Source organism: Anas acuta, chromosome Z (genome assembly GCF_963932015.1).
Source record: "Anas acuta chromosome Z, bAnaAcu1.1, whole genome shotgun sequence".
In the NCBI taxonomy this organism is placed as follows: Eukaryota; Metazoa; Chordata; class Aves; order Anseriformes; family Anatidae; genus Anas; species Anas acuta.
The window spans coordinates 40,109,029-40,131,865 of NC_089017.1; the positions used below are offsets into that span (position 1 = coordinate 40,109,029).

The 22,837-nt window shown below is 37.9% G+C and overlaps 1 protein-coding gene across 1 annotated transcript; it reads right to left on the reverse strand.

The window, feature by feature from the left end:
- Positions 1 to 15,332: 15,332 nt before the first annotated feature.
- On the reverse strand, positions 15,333 to 19,215 carry LOC137848276 (cryptic protein-like). The gene is made up of 6 exons (XM_068667299.1): positions 18,902 to 19,215; positions 18,299 to 18,348; positions 18,011 to 18,187; positions 17,018 to 17,132; positions 16,826 to 16,935; positions 15,333 to 15,821 (listed from the first exon to the last, which is right to left on the reverse strand). Exons 1-6 carry the CDS (start codon positions 18,922 to 18,924, stop codon positions 15,697 to 15,699), a joined length of 600 nt encoding a protein of 199 aa, XP_068523400.1. The 5' UTR covers positions 18,925 to 19,215; the 3' UTR covers positions 15,333 to 15,696.
- Positions 19,216 to 22,837: the final 3,622 nt, after the last annotated feature.

A 22,837-nucleotide genomic window follows, 5' to 3' on the forward strand; every position in this document is an offset into this window, starting at 1 on the left:
AAGTAGATATAGGAATACACAGGAATACTTTTCATCTACATTGGATTTTTCCTCTGAGTGCATTCTGGATGGTGCATATATCATAACATCCATGTCTATGACACACAATTGTTTTCTTTATAGTACCTCTTATAGGATGATCTCAAGGTCAGTAAAGCAGCAGATTGAAGAGCTGACATATTTTATTAGCTGAATGAAACTTCTTCTGGACACCAATTACATGATATCTGTAACATTTATAGAGGTTGCTTGCTGTTTATTTGCAATTGTAGTATTGCCTTTGTGACATGGACATGAAAAATTAGATAAAGAATCACAGAATCATTTAGATCACAAAGGACCTTCAGACCTTCAGTGCTCTGCTTCAATACGATAACATGTAAGATCCACTAATACCTTTCCGTAATTCTCCCGTTAGTTGCCTGCTTGCAGCTTTTATTCTGTGATTCTACTTTTCCCAGGAATGTAAAGTTTTCAAGCAGTTTAAATTACATTAGGCTGAAATTTAACCACTAAAGCTGCTATATACACAGTTGCTTTCCCATGGAAGTGTATGTAATTAGCTTGGTTCCTTGCACTACAGGGGGATTCTGCTACAAAGGAGAAAAAAGGCTGCTGGTGTCACCTACTCTCTGTCAGCATTTCCATGTGTTTGAAACTACCTTAAAGTCCACATCAAATGACCTTCTACAGGGACCTGTCCAGAAAGGCTTCTATGATGATGATTTGAATTTGCCTGCAAATCTGGCCTGGATGTTTTTTACATCTTACTATGGCACCAGCATTAGGAACTCAATTGCTCCAGACACCCTCAGGCATCAATTTAATGAGTGCAGGAAAAAGGTTTTTGATCTTCTGTTAAAATCAGACAATGCAGTGTGCTTCAGTGCACATGCTGTTTGAACTGAGGCTGGGGCTGTTCTACGCCCATACAGTCCATGGAAAATGAACAGGATCTCAGTGGGGTAATGCAGTCTTCTGCATATCTTTTCATAGATATGAAGTTATATTATTTTTTTCCTACACAGCCAAATTGTGGATACTTCAGTTAGATGAAGTTAAATGGGATGAGTTGGGGATGTTTGAGACTTCAGACTTGCTTCCAGAAAATATTTGAAGGTCCACAGGGACTTTGGTTTTAGAATTTATTTAGATGAGTTTGAGAAATTTTATTTAGAAAGAAGGTAAGGTAGGACGAAGAATGGCTAAGGTCCTTAAGGAATCATCCCTGTTTCTTTAAAAACTAAAATTAGTGGTCATGAATAAATCTGTGGTTTGAGACCCAGTGTAAAGTAACACAAGGATGTTGTTGCTGTACCCCCAGCTTTAACTTAACTAAAACTAGACTTTGGATCAAGAATAAAAGTATTTAGATACACTCATTTTCCTTCTATCAGTGTATCAGAGAGAAGGGATATGGGTGTCTTACCCCTCAGGGCATATCAGTGGTCTCCTATAGTGCCTTATTATGACCAATTAACTAAACTAAGAAACACATTGTGTTTTGCTTCTTGGCTTCTTCAAGATTGTACCAGTTAGCATTAAAAAGGCAGCCCTGACTAGATGGGCTGGACCTGAGACCTAGAAGAGGATGAATATGAGATCTGAGAACCCATTCTGCCTCTCATGTATTCTTCCTGGAGACAAATCTGATTTTAACTCTTACACTCAACCCAGTAATGAAAAGTAATGTCGGATGTGAAAGGTTGTCACCACAATGTTTCTTGTAAACACTGAGACCCAAACTGACCATTAGCTCTTAGAAGCTGTCATTAAAAAGTCTCTGACTAAAACAATCCTCAGTGAGTGAAGATTGCTGGCAAGATTACAGAGGTACCAGGTATGTGTTAAGTAAAATTTAAGTCATGGCAGATTAAGATCACATACTTACAAGACAGCTGTGAGTGACCCAGGGCCATTACGTAGTAACAAACATAGGTATCCTGAGTGCTGCAAAAGCTATGCTACTGTAGTTGCAATACTTGCTATATGAATCTGTTTGGAGACACACACTTGAGAGCTGTGAAAAAGCCAAACTTGAAGGAAGACAAAAACAAATAGAAATGTCTTGCCATTCCTTTTCCTAATAAAAATTGGTTTAGAAGAATGTTTCAAGTGTGAGTGCTTTGGCCAGTTAGACCATTCTGACCATTTTCTAAATATGAATTTAAATGCATAATATTACATAAAAGATTTGAAACTTTTGTCCATAATTCTTGAAAGATGATCACTGTTATTTCAAATGAATATATATATATATATATATGAAAAAGGAAATGATACACTACATTGTTTAAGAACTTTTTTTTTCTTTTTCTGAAGAAAAGCAGAATAAATTATTTCCTCATCTGTTTTTTACACATAGATTGCTAATGAAGTTTTAAAATGTTTAATGTGTCAAACTAATTAATTAATTAATATAAGGAGTCATTATATCTCTGACAAGTAGAACCTTTACAAAATCCATTATCTAATGTCTTTAACTTGATGGTAAAATCTCTTTAATATGAGTATGTTCTATGCCTAATGTGTTCTGGGGTTGAATTATCCAGAAAATATCTTAGGTAAGCAGGCATTTAAAATGTTTTCTTGTGGAAAATTCAATACAAGATTGCTCAGAAGATTATTCACCATCATGTCAGTGTGAAGGAATGTCCTCAAGGAACATCCCTGGGCTCTTTGGAGCTCTGGTCCCTGGACTGTTATCTTTTCTCCTTTCCTGTTCAGCATGTACAACAAAATGTTAGTAGAAAGGCATGAACGGTGGTCACTAGAGGCCCTGCTCTTGGCCTGTAGATGTTTCCCTCTTGTGATGGTACTCTGTAGTCAAGAACTCTGCTCTCTGCATAGTGGGGATTAGGTCTTGATGGGTGAAGCACACAGTCCAGATACAGGGGAGAGCTACATAGAGGAGGGCCAAGAACATCCCTGACTAAACAAACTAATAGTTCTTTATCGCTCCAGTTATTAATCTGGAGGTCTGGATGGGTCCCATCTAACACCAGAAAGGCAACCTTCTTCTGCAAAGCTTGCAGAAGAATTAATAACTTAATTAAATAACCTAGCAAAATTGGAAACTTTCAGGTACAAAAAGATTATTTATATCTGATAGAAGTAAAAAGCAAGATACTCTTTGTTCTCAACCCATGATTAGAAATAGTTTGTCTTGAAGGGAAGGCCATTCTTGCTGTCATTCATCATTTTGACATCTGATGAGGACCTCACTATCCAGCAAATATTTCCTGCTCTACTTCATTGCTTTATGTTTAAAGTTATATTATTATAATTATCATTAATAGTAATAATAATAATTCTTCTTTCAGAAACATAGGCCTCTCTACAGACAAATGGCTCAAAGATTCTAACCAATATGTTTTACCTATGCATACAAATCTACTATATTGAACTCTTCTGGGCAGATATCTATTAAAGTATGACAAGAGAACCTGGCCCTACTGGACTGTATTATGAACTGGTTGCCTTCTGGCTTTGAAATCGATTAATGCTACACATTTTGACCTTCAAGAAGATCTCAGGGATGTCAGTCTCCCTGATTTTCTTGCATGTCAGTGCTTTGGACTAGTGGGGTAAAGACCTGAAAATATGGAAATTTTTGAGAAGTCCTTCATTGGTCTGTACTCTGGTTATCTTGGTCTGAGCACCTGCTCTTATTTCATGCTGTGCCTCAAGTCATGCAGATATTCTTGAGGAATTGAGCTCAGCAGCCAGAATGAACTTTGATGAGTCATGAGTGCTTAGCACCTCTGAAAATGAAAAGCCACATGGACGAAGACGACTGTTGATGCAGAGAGTGCAAAAGTTCCCTCTTACATGCCAGTGTTAAGGTAACTATGGAAAGCAATGTCCCTATAAAAGAAATAGGCCCAAAATAGTAACCTCCTTCAATATAATGTAAGCCCCATGAAATCAGTACCAATGGCTCTGATCTTGGCAAAAAGGCTGCCAGTGCTGAGAATGCAGCTTGAATCTCATATAACTCCCCCATTTGACTTCATGTTCACAATCTTGTGTAGGCAGTTGAGAGACACATATGATCCTCATTGCAAAAATAGATCTTGTTGACGTTCATCCTTTACGGGTGTCTTTCAGCGGTCCTGACATTGTTTCTAATTGAAAGTTTTGAAGACTTTAAGAAAATTGACTATTTATATTCATCACAGTTTGTGCCTTTTTGGATAATTTGGTAGGAGGCACCTTCCCTTGACAGCGGTCAGTTCCTATTACATTTCTGGAAAGTGACTGCTCTTACGTGATCACTTCCCCTCTTTGTCTTCTTCCTCTTATTTAGTTATTTATTTATTTTTCTGGTAGTGGTTTCCCCATGAGCTGGTGCACAAGGTATCTGCTAAGAGTTGTGTCAGATGGGGTTCTTGAGTTTTTCCTATAACTAACAGGTGATTACATCAATGAAGACAAAACAAGTAATGTTACATGAAATATGCAAATCTAACATCCATGCATATGACAACTACTTTGAGTCATATATACCCTATATCCTGTGACCTCACAATAGTCAGAATACCCAGGGGTCAATACTGGGATCAGTCTTAACTAACATTTTCAATAACATTCTGGATGATGGGATAGAATACAGTTTACGAAACTGCAGATGACATGAAACTGGGGGAGTAGTTGATTCACCAGAGAGCCATCTGGCAGTTGATTCACCAGAGAGCATCCAGTTCTGGGCTCCCCAGTACAAGAGAGGCCTGAATGTGCTGGACAGAGTGCAATGGAAGGCCAGCAAGATGATCAAGGGACTGGAACACCTTACCTACAAGGAGAGGCTTAGACAGCTGGGACTGTTCAGCCTGAAGGAGAGGAAGTTCAGGGGCATCTCATCAATACCTGATAGGACGGTGCAAAGAGGATGGAGCCAGGCTCTTTTCAGTGGTGCTCAGTGACAGGACAAGAGGCAATAGGAACAAACTGGAACAAGTTTGAACATCAGGAAACACTTTCTTAGTGTGCACGTGACAGAGCACCGGAACAGGGCTGATATGGGTTGGGGAGCCTCCCTCCTTGGAGATCTGCAAACATCATCAGGACATGGTCCTGAGCATCCTGGTCTAGGTTTCCTTGCTTGAGCAGGTAGTTGGACCAGAGAGGTCCCTTCCAACCTCAACCATTCTGTGATTCTGTGTTCTGGTCTGCATGATATGTTCCCATCTGTTTTGTACATATCTCAGTGCTCTTGAACCTCACTGACCAACAGGAAGAGGTGCTCTAGGAGTTGATTCATCATGGGAGATCTATGGGAGATCTGGCTTCTGCTTTACAGGTCTGTCTTCTGGAACAGATTTGCAAGCTTGTCATCAATGCAGAGCCAATTACGTTGGTGAATTTTGGGGTTGTTTTTTAGCTGGGTAACTACACATAATGTTGAATAAAATTAGTAATCATATATACTTGATAAGACAATCTTGGGACAAGCATAGAGCCTTCAACCAGAATCTTCAACCAGAAATCTTACTATCTATAAAATCATCTGTAGCAATAATCAGTCATAGCTGAAAAATCCCTTCTTATTATGTTTCCATTGTTCAGAATAAGGATGGTCATTAAAAATTCAAGGTTTTGAAGTATCTTATTGTTTCTCTCTCTCTTTTTTTCCACTGTTACTCCTTAAATCTGGTCTGAAAATGAGGACACTAAAAGAAATTTTACTGAAATTTTTCATTTGATCAGCTGTCAGAGATGATTTTTTTCTTATTTTTATTTTATTATTTATTAAGTCTGTTCCTGAAAATCAGACTCCTTACCTATAAAAGATGTAGAAACCAGATCCCAGATCTCTGGAATTTTAAACTAAAATTGCAGAAGACCGTGGGTTCGGTGAGAGATGGAGTGAAGATCCTCCACAGATCCAAGAACACTTTTGTACTCCATGTGCCAGCTAGTGGGCACGTTGGGCAGAAAACAGCTTTATATTTTGAAAATGAGGAAGAGTTGACAATGCTGTTTGAAAATAAAGGAGTAAGACTTTTGAAGAGTATATGGCCTTGCAGATAGATTTTGATAGGGAACTGAATAAACACTGAGACAGCATTGTACCCATACATAGAAGATTATCTCAGCAAAAGAGATATATACCTGTGTTTTTTAGACTGCTCTTTTTTTTTTTTTTTTTTTTTTTTTTTTTTTTTTTTTGACAGTGGCACGGGTATATATAATGTTATCCTGGCTACACCTGTAATGATTTTGTAAAGAGTCAGAAAACTGGCAGCCAGCTATACTTGTCATTAAGTCATTAAAAGAAGGCAGTTCACTGCCCAGAGCACCACATAATTTTTTTTCTGGCCTTAATGTTTTGGTAATTTGGGGAACACTGGCATAACTACAGTATAAGTATCTTTTTACTCTTTGTTCCTGATAATGTTGCAGAGCTGTTTAAACAGTTTTTTTCTAAGGTTGAAGAGACCCTTTAGTTTGCCTAGCAGCATTTTTTATCAGTATTCAGAAGCAGAGTGGTTCTTTACAGGAAACTAGACAGTATACACAAAAATACCTGTTTCAATATATTTTGAATTATTAAATAAATATTTTTATTATAGCTAAGATAATCACATATGCAGAATATCTAAGCCAGTGCATGAGAGTGTTAAGGAATAAACAATAAATGCAGTAGGCAATTAATTTGTCTCCTGAGAATGTTATTTCACACACAGACACATTTTCCTCTTTAATGTCAATCTTTAAAGCTGAGTTCTGTGAAGCGCTTTAATTAACCTATCATCATGCACTTATTTATGGTGTGCCTAGAAGATATTATCAAAACACAATAGTCTATTTTCTACCTCCATTATATAAAATGGTCCAGGATCTGAATATCTACACAAACCAGAAAATTTTAAAAATAAATATTTTCAATCCTATTTAATATGTATATCTTGGCACTCCATCAAACTTTAATTGACAGCAGCCAGGCAAGGCATAGACTCTTGAAAAGTAACAAGTCCCTGTTACTTCTTTTCATCTGGCTATCTGATAAAACTCCTTTAAAATTAGTATTCAGCACCTCAGAATCCATGCACACAGGGCTGGTATAATTTGTCTTTCTGACACACTTAACACAGCAAGTGGGTTTCTTGGTCCCTTTGATATAACAGTAAGATTAAAGGTAATTATTTCACTTTATGTGAGTAGTCGCACAATGATACAAGAATCACTCCACCTCCCTGCAGTGGGTCAGATCATGCTTATTTGTTCTCTGCAAGTTTGGTTTTAATACATGAGCAGAATAGTGATAAGAAAGCCACTTGAAAAATTACTGTATTATTGCCCATAAATTTAGTTCTGTGATAACCTTTATCTAATTGTATGCTCCTTTCACCAGCCAAAGATTTTCTATCTCTTAATTGCCTAAGAAAAACTATCTCTCATTGATTCTACACTAAATATATGAACAACATTTGCTAAGTACTGACAGTATGCTCAGTCTTAGTAAATAGGGTAAGTTATATGATTTGTAGCCAAAGAAACAGAAAACAGTGGCTTCATATCTGAAGGCTGCATTTTTTTTTTTTAAATGATGCCCTGTACTCAAATATTTGCTGTGGTTTGCTTTGGGTGTGTTAGGTTTTATCAGTGGTGTGAGGCTCAGGAAGTCATTCATTAGTGCTATGCTCAGTCTCGCACTGGTATCTGACTGCAAAGTTAAGAGTTGGCGTTATTAACTTCTAATGATGCCATCTCCTGGTGAGTAGTGCCTGTGCTGGTGTTGTGATCTAAGATCAACACTGGTAAGATGGAAAATAAACAGCAAAATCAACAGGGCTGATAAAAGCATGACTGAAGTTGGAATGTGTGCACACTAAGAGTTGTGCCTCAGAGTTTGAAGCCAGAGTCTATGGTGACAGATACTTTAATAACAATAAAAAAAAAAAAATATATTTCTTAGGTGTTGTCAGATGCTCAGGGCATTTCATTCTTCCTATGCACTTGTACAGTGCCTAGCACACCAAAATCTCAAACCTGGTCAGGTTTGTAGGCACACTAATATAGCCATATTTTAACAAAATGATGTTGCTTGCATTTCATGTTCATAGTTTCTCAGATTATTTTTTGCGATGAATCAACAGACATACATGTAACAATGTCTCATCTTCCTTGTTCCATTACTTTGGGCTTTGTCATTCTTTGCTAGTAGTACCTTCATTGTACAGTGCATCAAAGACTTGACTTGTATATACACACACAGACATGCATGCAACGGTTCATCGACTTGATAGAATTCTAATAAACAACCTCTCTGCAAATACTGGACAAATCTCTAGTTTTAACTGTTATATCAGATAGCATCTTAGTCTCCTGGCGAAAGTACATTGTTATACTGGCTTTTCTTGGGACATCTCTGTGTAATACAATGAAAATGGCATTATCAATTCCACAAAATCACAGGATTTAATATCGTCCCAAGTGATCCTGTGGAGGGATCAAATTTCTTGTTAATTTTATCTTCACAATGAACTGAACTTGCTACAATTTTCATTGATGAGTATGTTTTCATATCTTAAATGATCTCCATGTCCTTTTTTTCCCCCCAAAACTACTAAAAATTTCTACATCCTCTACAAAGTGAAGATGACAAAACGTTATGTAGCTTTTCAATAATGGTGTCTCTAAGGCCAAATACATAATTGTACTTTTCCTCATGTACTGGTAGGAATTTCTACTGTTTTTATATCATAATAACAATTCTTATTTGCTGCCCATCAATGGTTTTTTCTTTCTATTGTCTTTGCATTCCTGGTTGCTGTCCTCTTTTGGAAGTAGACCTACAGTCTAATTAACATGCCTATTACACTAAAGCAGTAGATTTTGTAGTGAGTTTTGGCTTGTCTAAATGTTATCTCCCCTTCATATTTGCTGTATGTGTTTGAGACATTCCTTTGTTAGTGAAAGTGATCTAGCTAGAAACAAGGTTAACAAAACCAGGAAAAAATCCCAGAGGAACGAGTAAGTGAACCTGGCTGAATGCATGGCTATGCCTGGTGTCACTACAAAGGGGACAGTACATGTCTGTGGTCTTGTTTTCACTTCATACTACTTGAGAAGGTTGCAGTGTTGAGCACAAGGAATATGCATTTGCCAGCCAGTTTTATATGTGCATATAATTACCTGTTGGAGCTGTTGCACTGGAGGATGGCTTATGTATCTTTAAACACAACTGTCTTACTCTTGAACTATGGCAGCTGTTTTTGGTTAGCATCACTCATAACAGGCAGTGTTTAGATGAGGGGAGAAGATGGCACAGGAATGCACTGAATTAGCTTATGCTACATATTATTGGATATGGCTGGACATCATGTATTGCACAATATTTCTGCACAAGATTTTTTTATTTTTTTTCCCACTTGAGTTTTTACTCATATCTCCATAAAAGCAGAACTGGGGTATAGCCTCTGCCAAGAACTGTGGAATGGAAAGAGACAAAGGAGGGAGAACACTCCTACTTTTCTTGTTTCCTTCTAATAATATCCTTTATCCTTTGAAGACCAATGTTAAAAGTAATAAGAAATTTCCAACTTTGATTTTAACATTTGGATACTTTGTCTTAAAGTATGTGGAGGAGATCCCAACTGAATAACAAAGATAAACATCAGAAAACATTGTTCTCAACTTTTATACTATATTATTAAGGCCATCTTATCCTTGATATGGATTGAGCTCTGTTTTCCTCTCTTCTGTGCTGGGGCTGGAATGTTTAATTTAGTCAATGACATTTATGATGCATATTGGTAACACTTAAATCATTTGTGCAAACCTTGTAGACAAGAAAGTGATGGCAGACCAGAATTTTAACGCAGTCCAGTGAGAACTTTGCATGAAACTTAGTAGTTACTGAACATCTTTACCTTTTGCAAAAGCATGTAGAGTGCTGTATAAACACACAGAGGGAATTGTCCACGATGAAAGATCATTAAACAGAGTAACTTTTCTATACATCTTTCCATACTTAGTCTTGAACTGTTAAATGGATAAGAATAGTGATATCACCATGTTTCAGATCCATATTTTTGAGGGAAATTTTAGGTTAACAAACAGAATAATAATATTTGCTCAGATTTGTAAGTAGGTCTCTCCTACTTTGATCTACCTACAACAGTGGGCTGGGCTGTCCAGCAGTCTCTGCCCCACGAGGTGTCTGAGCAACAGAGAAGTTGTATTACAGGTTTGAGGTGAGAGGACATAATGTTGCAGCTGAAAGAACAAGGCTTACAAGGAAAGCATGAGATTTTCCAGGTCTGTTAATCTACACCTCTCCTCCTCCCCCGCCCCCCCTTCCCCCCTTTTTTTCCCCCCCTTTCTTTCTTTTTTTTTTTTTCTTTTTTTTTTTTTTTTTTTTTAATTTTGGTTCTAAGAAGCTGTCTTCAGAATAGTTGATCTATATAGTCAGGTAGGGAAGATCTTTGACACCTAGTCTTTTTGATCTTCTGTGAATATCATGTTTCCATCATTTTACCACTTCTTCAACTATAATTAAATATTTCATGGTACTTAAATATTTATGTGCATTGTGGAAAGAGGTAATCTTGGCCTTACAAAACCAGGAGAGTCAACTTTCCCATGAAACTTCGTAAAATTTTACTAGACATTCTCTCTCAGTACAGGAGACAGAACTATTTCATTGGCCTATACAAGAGACTTCCTCTCAAATAAACCTTTTTGAAATGCTTTCTGAGTAGGATGAGCCAATGTTTAGTGGGGCTCTTCGTGACCATAAAATAATTTAATATTAATCACAGTAGTGTTTTCTGGTGATAGAAAACTCTAAATGAATGGTTTACAAATGTCTGTCACAGTCCTTCAAGGCTCAGTCTTGTGACCCAAGTCCCAGTTTTACGAGAGGATGTCAGTGGTGAGCTGTAAGTTATTTACCACTTTTAGTCTGCAAATGAGGGAGCATATAGGCCACTAAGACAAACAAGATAAGGAAATAGAAATAAAGACAAACACAGAAGTGAGATTGTTAACGTGATACTGGTTAACAGGAATTCAAAGCAAATTGATTTGAAAGTGTCACAGATTCCAGAAAGAGTTCCATTATGAGAAAATATAAACCCAGAGTAGAAGAAAGATGGAAACTAGCAAATCACTGAGCCCGAGAACCAGCCTGCTCCAGTATGCCCCTAAAGCCAGTGTTTCCCTACATGTGTGCTGGCTGCCTGGTTTCTGAGAGGCTATCGCTGGGTAACTGGAACACGTTAGCTTAGTAGCATGCCTACTTCAGCCATCACTATGTGTAACAGCCAATGAAAAATATTACACTAATCCTCAAAATTTGTGTGTTTGATTCTGCTCATGTCTCTGTGGCTGGTGAAAGATGATTAGATATGTCCCAGGGAATATGTGAAGCTCACAGAAGTTCACTGGCTGTCAGAAGAAAAATCTGATGAGTCCACATGGCCAGCAAGGCTCAGTGTGGACAACATGACTTCTCTAACTAATGGGGCTATAGTGTCGATGCTTTTCCAACTGTTTGATTTTGAACCTTTACCAGTGTTTCTGTCCTGGTACTATCACAGTATTTCTTCCAGGTGTTATCATATAAAGGGTGTCTGAACTGAAGCCTCATATGCTGCCTTCTAAGTTTGTAACTTTGCTGCCTTTGTAATTTTGTGTTTACTGCTGCAGCAATTGAATAGAGCTGCTAATTAAAGTTATTGCAGTGCCAGCATGTACCTGAAGAAAAATGCTAAGCCCAACATACTTAAGGCATCTTGTTTTATTCTGATGGCATATGGTAGCTTTATGCCCTTGACAAGAAGTCTTCCTCACAGCAGCACCAGCCAAGGGCAAGGTCAATGAGCCAAATATGGAAAGAGTTATGTGTTTTAATGTCCTCTCTGACTGTGAAGGTGCATTGCAATCACAAGGAGTATTCATAACTCTTGGGCAGTTCAATACAGCTGCTCATTGGTCTTGGGTCTCCATGTAAAAAGTTGAGACAGGCAGGTGATTATAGGTGATGACTGCTGGGTGACTAGATTAACACCCCCCTTCCTCCCCTCCCCTCACCCCCCTTACGTGCGCCTGTAACTTGCAGTGAGGCAGTCTACTGTACTGTAAAACCTTTCTAATAAACAGGATCCAAAATATAAAGTTGCTATGGAAGCGTGCACATGGAAATGGTGGGTGCAATGATCCAGACACACAGCCTGCTACACACTGTTGAGTTCGTGAAAGATAAGTAATGAAATGTGTGAAGGTAGACCTAAGCAATCTCACATGTCAATTATAGAATCACAGAATCACAGAATTAAAATACCCCCCCCCCCAAAAAAAAATTATCTAGGTAAACAAGTGGGGGAAATTACTTCTTATTCTGTTTTGACTGACTGGAAAACAAAACAAAACAAAACATTTTTTTCACAGTTATAGGTGAGGGAAAGCTGTTGGCACCTATAGGCACCATTGACACTTCTTGCAAACAGAAATTCATCTCTCCTAGCTAGGAAGTCACCTTGAAAGATAAATGTCAGATACCCAAAGAGCCTAAGGAGTGACACTTCTCTAGTGCCTGCAGATGTAAACTGGTCTTTCAGGCTTGTGTTAGGAAGCCTTGGTGCACTAGACAGTATTTGTTTAAAATGGATGGCTTATTTTAAAAGAGCAGTGTGTTATGGGCAGATGTCAGCCTGTCCCTGTCAGTCAGTCCCTCTGATGTGCTGCTGGAGCTCAGAGTAGTATGGGTTGGTGGAGGCAGCCCCCACTGCTGCAGTGCTGCCCCAATCTGGGACCTTATCAGCATTGTGCCCTGAGGAGAGGAGGCTGTGCTGGTTGCAGGGGTGAAGCTGTGGAGGCCACGCACGGGATGCACCATTTGTTTTAGTTTTTGAGTCAACTGTGAGGAGAGAAAAGTCTAGGGCCTGTGAAGCATTTGATAAATATTTCTCTTTGAGGGTCTTTACCCTGCCCAAACGTAGTTGCATATAGAAAGGGCACATGCATGAACTCGTGGCAACAGATGTCTATTTTGCTGGGACGTGCCATTTTTGACGGAATGGTCCATAAAAAGAGTTAGCATGAGGCTGGAGAGTAAGCATGACTGTTTGCTATAAACAAACCTCTTAAAAGTGACTGTAATTGTGGTGTTAGAAGGTTAGCCTGGCCTACATGGTAGCAGTGGAGGAAAATAATGCTTTCTTTCATCTGTTCTTTCAAACAGCTGGAGACAGATAAAAGCAGAGACAGTTTTAACCTAAGCAAAGATTGTGACTGCATGCTTTCCTTTGCTCTTTAGTGCTTTCTGTTTTCTTCCTTCTTAGTTATATTTTTTATTTGTGAACAAGACTATGCATCGATCAGCTTATGAATGCTTTTATTTATTTATTTTTTTCCTTTAACTTAAGGAGATACCTGTTTCTCTTCAAACTTAACTCCCATGGAAACCTCTGCTTCAGACCTATGCAAGGATAACAGACTCTTTCTTTTGTTCTTCCCACTCAGGCATCTTTCAGGATCTTGACAGAAAGGCCAGACAAAAACCTTCCACAACTAACTAGCACAGAGGATATGCTTTGACATAATAGAGTAGATGTAAAACAGTCCTGAAGCAATCGGTTCCAGATTTGTCAGTAACCCAAAATACAATGACATAAGATAAAGATTTTTTACCACTAAAATAAGCAAACACACACATGCAAAGTCTGACGCTTTTTCCAGGTACACAGGATAAATTTTCAAATCCCAACATTTAGAGTGAGCAGTGATTTACATTAACATTAATTAGAATCACGTACTGAGCTAAGTTTCTCATGCAATGCTTTGAAAATGTACCTTGATGCTTTTAATAAGATGTTGTGGACTGGTTTTGGTACAAGAGGAAAATGTTGTTTAGGTAGGCATTTCAATTGCTCTAATACTTCAAGTCATACCGATCCAATAATGTATAGGTCCATCAGGGTGAGTCTGCAGGCACATGGACTGATCTAATAAGGAGTTATTCCAGATCAGCTTTTCCTGATTATATCTGCTGTGGATGTTGTTGCAACAGAAATAGATCTTCTGCTATAAACCCTGCATTAGGCCATTCTTACCTTTCACTAATTGCAATTTCTTATGGCTCAGTATGTTTTCTGTAGGAATAAAAAATTGAGTATTGCTTCAGATATATTTTTACTGTGTACTTTCCACATATCTTTCTGCTTTCCCTCTAAAAGTAAAACATATTTAAAGCACATTACTAGCTGCATCTCTTCCCAGATATGCTTTATGGCAAGACGAGATATTTTCACGGTGGCATCTCTGCAATTTCAGCATCTGATAAATAAAGGCATAACCATTTTCCTCTAAGCTGTTCTCTTTGATATTTAGTTGTCCTAAGATGATCTTTTCTTTTCAAAGTCTGTGTAAACACAGATTTATGTGTACAATTGAGATTATAAGTAATATGAGAAAAGAATCACTTCTGGTCTAGTGTATCTTATATAAAGGGCAAGAAACATTACTATTCAGCTCCGGGGTGTGGAAAGAAGTCTGAATATTTGTAGCACTTGCCATGCACACACTTTTACACAATGGTTCCTATAAAAGTCAACATGTTATGTAACTACCACAGATTCAAAGACAGCCACCTTATTAAGTAATTTGTTGGTAGTTAATCTTTTTTCTGCTTAGTAACTACATTGTTGTATTTGTTTGTTGTAATTATGAAATGCTAAGAAGTACATATATTTAACTTTTGAGAGTCATTAAGGACCCCTTAGTTATTTTATAAATAAATGATAATTTTGTTGGCTCTAAAAACATGAGTGATTGTTTTTATGTAGTAGCTTAACTTTCAGAGAATGAAGATACATTTTAGGTTGCTCTCTGTAATTTAAAAACAAAAAATGGTTCTGATGTCTTACAAACTTACATTAGAAATGAGGTTACACATTCCAAACATTTTTTAATTATTTATTTTGCAGCTCAGAAATACCCACGTTTAAATTGTATATAAATCCAGATATCCTATACAAAAAGTTTAAGGAGGTTATTCCTCTATTTCCTTTTAAAAACAAAAGAACTAATATTTCCAATATACAAAAAAAAAATAAACCTCCAAAAGACAAGTATCAGCTATGAGTTCTTAAGAAACATAGGCTTCTTGCCTAAGATTATATAAAAGTAAAATAGAACTATCATAAATAATGAAAACTGAAAGATATATGTAACTTTTAGTTTGTTCATATATTAGGGCTTGAAATTTACCCTTAAAATCCTCCTTATTGTTTCAAGCTCCAGACTGTTTGTTACTGGATACAATATAGTAAAAAATGGTAGTTGGAATTTTCTAATTTAAATAAAGTCAAATACAAAAGCTCTTTAGAAATGAAAATGTCTTTATTTGTTAAAGTAGTTGTACTGGGTACACAGAAAATTATTATAACTTACAATACTTAGGGCATAGAACATTTTGTTTTTCTTCTTCCGCTGGAAGAGCAATATTTTAGAAATAAAGACTTAATGGAATCAGACGTTGGTAGTAGAAATAAGATAGTTATATAATAAATACTTCACATTTATATAATCTGCATTTATAATAAACCAAAAATTTTAACATTAACTAACACATCTTAAAAATATACATAGAAGTGTATTCTGCAGTAATACAGAAGAAGGAAGTTGTATGACTCATGATGAGGGCTACATGAATCTTAAAATATTTATATTTCCCTTTGTCCAGATTCACAACTGCCAGCAGCAAAACTCCAAGAGTAAGGTGAGGAGGCAAGTGAGTGTAAACATCGTTTGTTGTAATCTTAGGCCATTAGAATATAGTCTGGTAATTTCCTCCTCTTCTCTTTTCAGTTCTACAAAAGTATCAAGAAAATAAAATAGTTAAAGAGAAAAAAAGATTTTCAACAGTTTGAAACTTCTCAGACATCTCACAGGTATTTAAGTTAAAGATATCAGCTGTTAAAACCAATCAAAGGAGCTATTCTCAAGAGAGAGATTGTGAATAGATGTCCCATCAATGATCGTTTGGGGTGCAACTGATAGCACTTATCAGCTCTTGCAGGCATTAATCTCAGAATAATCAAAAGTAAATACCAAGCAAAAGCAAGGGCAAGATCTTCACAAGAGGTATGCACTCAAGTCTGCATGTAGCCTTTTAACCCCTTCCTTTAACAGGAAGGGGCTCCTCCACTTATTAGCAGGAAGGCTTAACATCATGCATGTGAAAGCCATCGAGTCCCTGCTCTGAGTATAAGCAACCAATTCTATAGTGCCACCTTTACTGCCTTTGTTAAGCAGAGCTCGAGAGTAGGAAGGCAAGTAGTAAGACTGCCCTTACTGAGTGTGGCCAGGCCTGCTAGGTCTTTCGGTTCTGTAATAGAAAACCATTTAAGTTGAACACTCAAAGGAAGAACGTTTAACTCTTCAGGCAAAGGCAGTTTCTGTAGCATAATACTGGTTTCTAATCCTACCACACAACAGTTTACATTTATGTTTTCTCTTGTTAAATGGGAAATCATAAACATATGCAGATTTTGCAAATCACGAAAAATAATAATCCTTCCAATTTTTCAGGGAAAATGGGGGAAGTAGTTCCCTTCTGAACAGGATTATAAAGATCTCAAAGTACTTTAGGTAATATACTATTATAAGCAACAGCAACATTGTTTACTGTCTCACTAATACATCCTCTGAAGCAAAGCAGGCGGGAGGAGAAATTTAACAGGAGCACTTACAGAATCCTGCAGGTAGCTCAGCCTTGCAGAATGCAATTCTGTTGTCCATTAAGGAAAAAAATAAATGCTTGAAAAAAAAAAAAAAAGCAAAGAAAAAAAAAAACCAAACCACCAATCCTTACCGCAGTTTTCATGCATTATTTCAGAGAGACAGTTCAGAGTACCAAAGCCACACCGACACAGCCAACAACCCTTCAGCACCCAGGCACCATGGGCAATGCTGCCGCAGTTGCTGTCAAAGACAAGGGAGACATTTGGTATGCCACAAGAAGTAACCAGCCAGAGCAGCTCTCTGATTTTGATCTATTTTTTACCTTTGCCGTTCATCGTGTTCACAGTACCGGCCAGTGAAATGCTTTAGGCATGCACAGAAAGCCCCAAGGATACAGGTCCCTCCATTTAGGCAGCAGTTTCTATTCAGTTTTTTACCTGTGAGATGGAATTACAGAATTTACAAAACAAGACGATATTACTGAGCATTCAGGGGGCTCTGAACCTCCTCTTTTTCTCACTTGTTCTCCCAGGTCTCTCCAGTTGCCAAAGGATCTTAAGGACATCTAGTTTTATTGTCTCTAGAGACAATAAAATTAGCTGCCTGTTAGGAGTGTTTGTTCAGTTAAGCCGAGTTTGTTTGGTTAGGGATTAGAGGCAAACTACCAGGGATTACAGGATGTTCAAGAAGCAAAGCCTGACATGTCTACTAGAAGCAGCATATATTCAAGTGAAATATTTCACTTTGATGGATGCAGGTTTCATTCACACGAGAAAACAAGGCAATTACTGGGAAGTGTTGTTAGTTTCTGAAGAAATGAGGCATTTTTAAGGGGAAACTCCACTTAATTTCGAGAGGGGAATGGAACCTTCCCTCAGGCATTTTGCAGATGCCTGGGATATACCTTCCTTTCCTCCCTCTGGTTCTTTTTTACTTTCATATAGCTCAACAATATATACATAAATATATATACAATTTCATTTTTGGTCATGGTGACTTTTACAAAATATACAGAATTTTACAAAATTTTACAAACTCTTTTGCAAGGACCAGCCATTTCATAATGTCTAGCATTTTACTCTGTTTTGTCTTATCACCATTAAACATTTTGAAGATGAAAAATCTCAAATTTTACCTTAAAATTTTAACACTATTTCATAACTGGCTACAGGAATAATTTAAATGAGCTGCTGCAGAAAATCAATAGGCTGGATACTTTCATCCAACTCTGTGCTCATGAGAACAGTGAAAGCATTACTGTGGTATAGCATCTTAAAAATCAATCTTATGACAGTGTTTAAATAATGTTACCTACTCTCTGTAATCCCAGTAAAAGGTACAAATGACCTGGAATTCTGTTGTTTTCTGCTTTCATAACTCTGATTCATGTCACTGAGAGCATTTATAATAGTCCCTTCATTCTTAGGCTGTAGCTTTTGCGCTGTGACATTGAGATTTTTCACATCTTTTTCATTGTCTTCTTCTTCACGGCCTTGATAAGATGTGCAAAAACAGAAGAAAACGATAGTTTGTAATGAAACAATACATATTGTAAATGTATAAGAAAAACATGGGACAGCGGAAAACATGAAGTTATCTTTACCTTTTCCTAAGTGAAAGGCCTGCCAGACCACAGTCAGAGTGAAAAGAATTCTTAAAAAAATAAAAATAATAAATTAGATTCATGTTAATAAGACCCAAAAACCGAAAGAGATTTTGATTCGAGGGGATTAGGGAGGAAAAGGGGCAGGAGGGAAAAGAGGGAGGGGAAACATTTTCAAAATGTATAATCCTCATGGTTGATAAAGCTACAAATACTTTATGCCAGCAGTAATTTTAATTAACACATCAAAAAATCTCAAATTAAGATCAGAAATGAAACAAACAAACAAACAAAAAAAAACAAACAAAAAAGGTCGGGGGAGGGAAGGATGTGGAGGAAAAGACATACATATTATACTTTCTTCTAGAAAACTATAGGTACACTTACTGGTTAACAATCAGCCAAAAATATCTCTTTCTGTACCATTCCGTTAACACAGCAGAGCTATCACCATCCAGTTACAAAAACAGCAAAGGCAAGAGACATTAGCCTTCAGTTCCAGGTATGTAACATTCCCTTCCTTATTCTCATCCCCAAAAAATACAGTTAAGAAACAAAGCATCTTTGGCTAGAGGAGGTACCTGGAAGCGTAGGCAGCCTTACCTAACGTGTTTTCCCCTGTACATTTTTCTGCAGCTTGAAATGCTCTGCAGCCCTCCAGAAAAGTTTGAGCAGTGGGCAAAGTCCAAACAAACTCACTGGAAGCTGTTGCATGCAGCAGTCTTCACCACAAACACGAAACCAAGAGAGAGAGAAAGCATGACGGAGGAAACTTTTATCTTTCTGTTCAGCTTACAGTGATGTAGAAAAGACATAGTTCCCAGTTGTATCCCTTGCTGAGCCCTCACTGAGGTCCCATGCAGGGAGTGAGCATCCCTCTGAGCTGGGGCTCCTTGGCCTCCGTCTGATTTACATGCATTGCTGAAGGGTGGAGCAAAGTGGGGGCAGCTACAGTTGGGGGGAGACTTAAGGGCCAATGATGAGTAAAAAGCTCAGGCCAGGAAGATCTCAACTCCAGTTTATTTTGTTAATTTAAAATAAAATAAGAATGTATGTAATGCAGCACTGAGTGCTCCATAGGAAAGAAAAGAATTGTTTTGCAGAACTTCAATAGGTGCACAGTAAACTGCAGAAAGTTAAAAGGTTAACAAAGGTTAAAAATCCTTGATTCTTGTCTATGCCAGGATTTTCTGCGGGGGGTACTAGTTTAGTAAAATTTTACCAATTAGATAGAGCCTGCATAAGAGATTTCTACCCGCCATACTACAAAAAACACTATAAGGTTCATGACAGAGGTCTGTCATCTCACAAGAAATGTAAACTCATAAAATAACCTTTGAAACTTTTTTTTTTTTTAATTATTATGACAGACCCATTAGCGAGCATTCATAGTCCATGCAATATCCACAGACTCCTACATTTTTTTAATCATGTATACTGAAGTAGGCTAGGACCACTCACAACTTTACTATGCCTCAGCAGCACAAGCAAAAAGACCTGCTGCTTTGGACAGTGGTAAAAAGACAGCTTTGGTCCTTTTTTTCTCAAATGGCTCTACCTTCTAGCTGTACCCTGCAGTGTACACTGCTTTTACCTAAGTTGCAAGAGAAAACTGCAGCAATACAGGTTAGTTTTGTTTTGGAGAGCATGTGAAAGAGTGCAGCTTTCACTAAACCAGTACTAACCAAGCTTGCACAGATTGCAGTTTGGTTATCATATCTGTGTCCACATCAGATACTTAGGATAGATCCTCACTAATAAATACTGGCTAAAGACATTGTCATCTGTAGCTGTTTGTAAGACCCCATGGCTGACACTTGTCAGCTTTCTCCCATCAAAACTAATGCTGTGAACTCCCCTCACCCTATTCGGTGCAATGGCTGGCTTAATTTATGAAAAGTAATATCCTAATTAAGTCAAGTGGATTAGCACAGAAGTGGATGGAGAGTGTTCTGAGAATATGTCATGTCTCCTGTGGGGACACTGACCTCCAAAAAAAGAATAGAAGTGCATGGCTGGAGTCACAAAACACCTCTTTCTGCAGGGAATGCTTGCCATCTGGAAGGGAATGCTCTGCTGAGCTACATCAGTGTTATGCTGGTTATGGCATTCACAGTGCTGGTACAGCTATTGACCCTGATTGATCTAACATCAACCATTCTCTTGTAGATGTAGGCTAACTCCTAGGTACTTGTCTAAAAGCTATCACATGTTTTCAAGTACTGTTGTGAGCACAGATGCTGTTCTGAATTAGGACTGTAAGAAGTTTTACAATAAAAGGAAGAGATATCATTTTTGCATATATTCAAAAAAGTGTATGCCTGGAGGTTATCTGCAGATGAAAAAGTTTCTCTGTGACAAATACTTCCAACTCAACAACTCTTGTTTTAATTTTAGTTCAAGTCTTTATTTTCTCTACCTGTATAATAGCGTTAATGTTTTGAGTTCAAACCAAACAGCTGTAGTTAGGTTTGTTTGCTGCTCTTTGTTATTATATTATGAACAACATATTCATTTTCATCTGGGTTTAACTGCGTTACTTTAAGTTACAATATCAGATGTTAAAGTGCAGTCATTTAGAATGGTTTGCTAGTTTTCCCCTCCCCATAGATTGATGGCAGAACAAATAAACAGAGATAAGTAAACACAAGAATATCACATTTACTTTTAGTTAGTTTGTTTGCTTGTTTTAGTAAAAGCAGTATCAATATAGATCTTCTGGAGAGCTTTTCTAGGTATCAGACTCCCAGCACTACACAGGAGGCAACTTTCAAAATGGGGATACTGGTAAAGAAATATTGATCAATTTTCACACCATGTGCCATTTGTTTAAGATCAGAAGTCAGCTTGTAAGTGCAAGAGCTAACAATCTGGGGAAATGTAAAGCAGTTGGCAAACACTTCTCACTGTGATACCTTGCTCATTCCTTCCTTCTCCCTGAAGTCTCATTGAAAAGGCACATGTAGGAATGGGGACAATTGCTCAGATGCCACTGTTGCCCTGGCTGCTCTATGGAGGTGAGATTGGTGTGACATGGCAGAAAAGCACTTCTGTTTGTTGTTGACAGAACCTGCCAGAAAGTGATTGCTTCTGCACAGCAATTTGAGAGGAACTGCAGGATAGATGCAACCCCTTTATCAGCTTCAAGCAAGATAAGAGTGGAGCCAAACTAGGAGCTGGTCCTGAGGATTACAGTCAAGCTCTGTGTACATAAGAGGTGATTAACTATTAGCTAGGTGCCTTCAGTGCTGTTCATTCCTACAGTAGGTCAAGTGATCTGTACAGGTAAGGGTGGAAGGAAAACATAGTGTTACTTTAATAGTCCATATAATCCCTCTTGTGCTTATCCAGGGAATTGTATGTCTGTAGTCTACATAACTGATTTACAATATGTGCGTGGACTCCACTGAAAGATGAAGTGTCTTCCTTCCTTCCTTCCTTCCTTCCTTCCTTCCTTCCTTCCTTCCTTCCTTCCTTCCTTCCTTCCTTCCTTCCTTCCTTCCTTCCTTCCTTCCTTCCTTCCTTCCTTCCTTCCTTCCTTCCTTCCTTCCTTCCTTCCTTCCTTCCTTCCCTCCCTCCCTCCCTCCCTCCCTCCCTCCCTCCCTCCCTCCCTCCCTCCCTCCCTCCCTCCCTCCCTCCCTCCCTCCCTCCCTTTCTCCCTTTCTCCTTCTTAGTTTCTTATACCAAAGATATGATACTCAGTATTTCTGAGAGCTAGAGGATCAACAGATGCCTGAGGACTAAATATAGCTTTAGTAAAAAAAAAAAATTAAATAAAATAAAATAAAGTAGGAGGGATGAGGAAAATGGTAGTGTCCTTGGCTTCCTGGTTGTTGTGCTGAAAAACCTGCTCAGTGGCATGCAAAATTCAATGATGGCCAGTGCATCCAAAGCATCTGCTGATTAGAAAGATTTAATTTCCCAAATTCCAGCTTAGGGCTAGGCCCAGATATCTAACCAGATTGGACAATGTTAAATCAGTTACATAGAATATTATGGAAAGCAGTGGAAAGCAATTATCCCCCAGACATTTACTGATATATTGGGAATAGAGACATCTGTGAAGCAAAGCTGGCAGCCTGGGTAGGAGACTTACAGTTCCCTGAGAAAGGGGAAGAGCTCATGCCATCTAGCCTTGGAGCTCTCAGAGTGTGCTTAACTCATTATGTGGTGAGAACGCTGGCTGAAATGATCTAATGGTAACCAGCCTGAAATTTGTATTTTTATTTGTTTATTTTTTGTTGGCTACCACTGTTGTTAGAACTTCAGATAGCTACCCAGGAACTGTTGATTTCTAAAAGCTCTATAAAACTTAACACAGTTTGACTGGATAATCTTTATAGTTTCTCAGAACTTTCTCAACACAGGCTGGTCAGACCAGGTCTTATTACTCTTAAGAGGTTTTCTGTGGGATCATGTAGGGGTTGCATGTAGAAAATAGATATCTTTGGAAGAGGAGCTTGCACTCATTCCAATAAGTAGCATAAATGCCCCAAGCAGCATTTTTTCTACTCACGGTCAAGAATGGCTTACATTGAC

What these genes read in the sequence shown, in the direction of transcription:
- LOC137848276 (XM_068667299.1), bottom strand. Translation starts at nt 18,924, where the DNA reads ATGTACAGGGGAAAACACGTTAG. An exon ending in GGCCTTTCACTTAGGAAAAG is followed by an intron (nt 18,188 to 18,298) that starts GTAAAGATAACT and finishes CATCTTATCAAG; the next exon opens with GCCGTGAAGAAGAAGACAAT. An exon ending in AATAATGCATGAAAACTGCG is followed by an intron (nt 15,822 to 16,825) that starts GTAAGGATTGGT and finishes ATACTTTTGTAG; the next exon opens with AACTGAAAAGAGAAGAGGAG.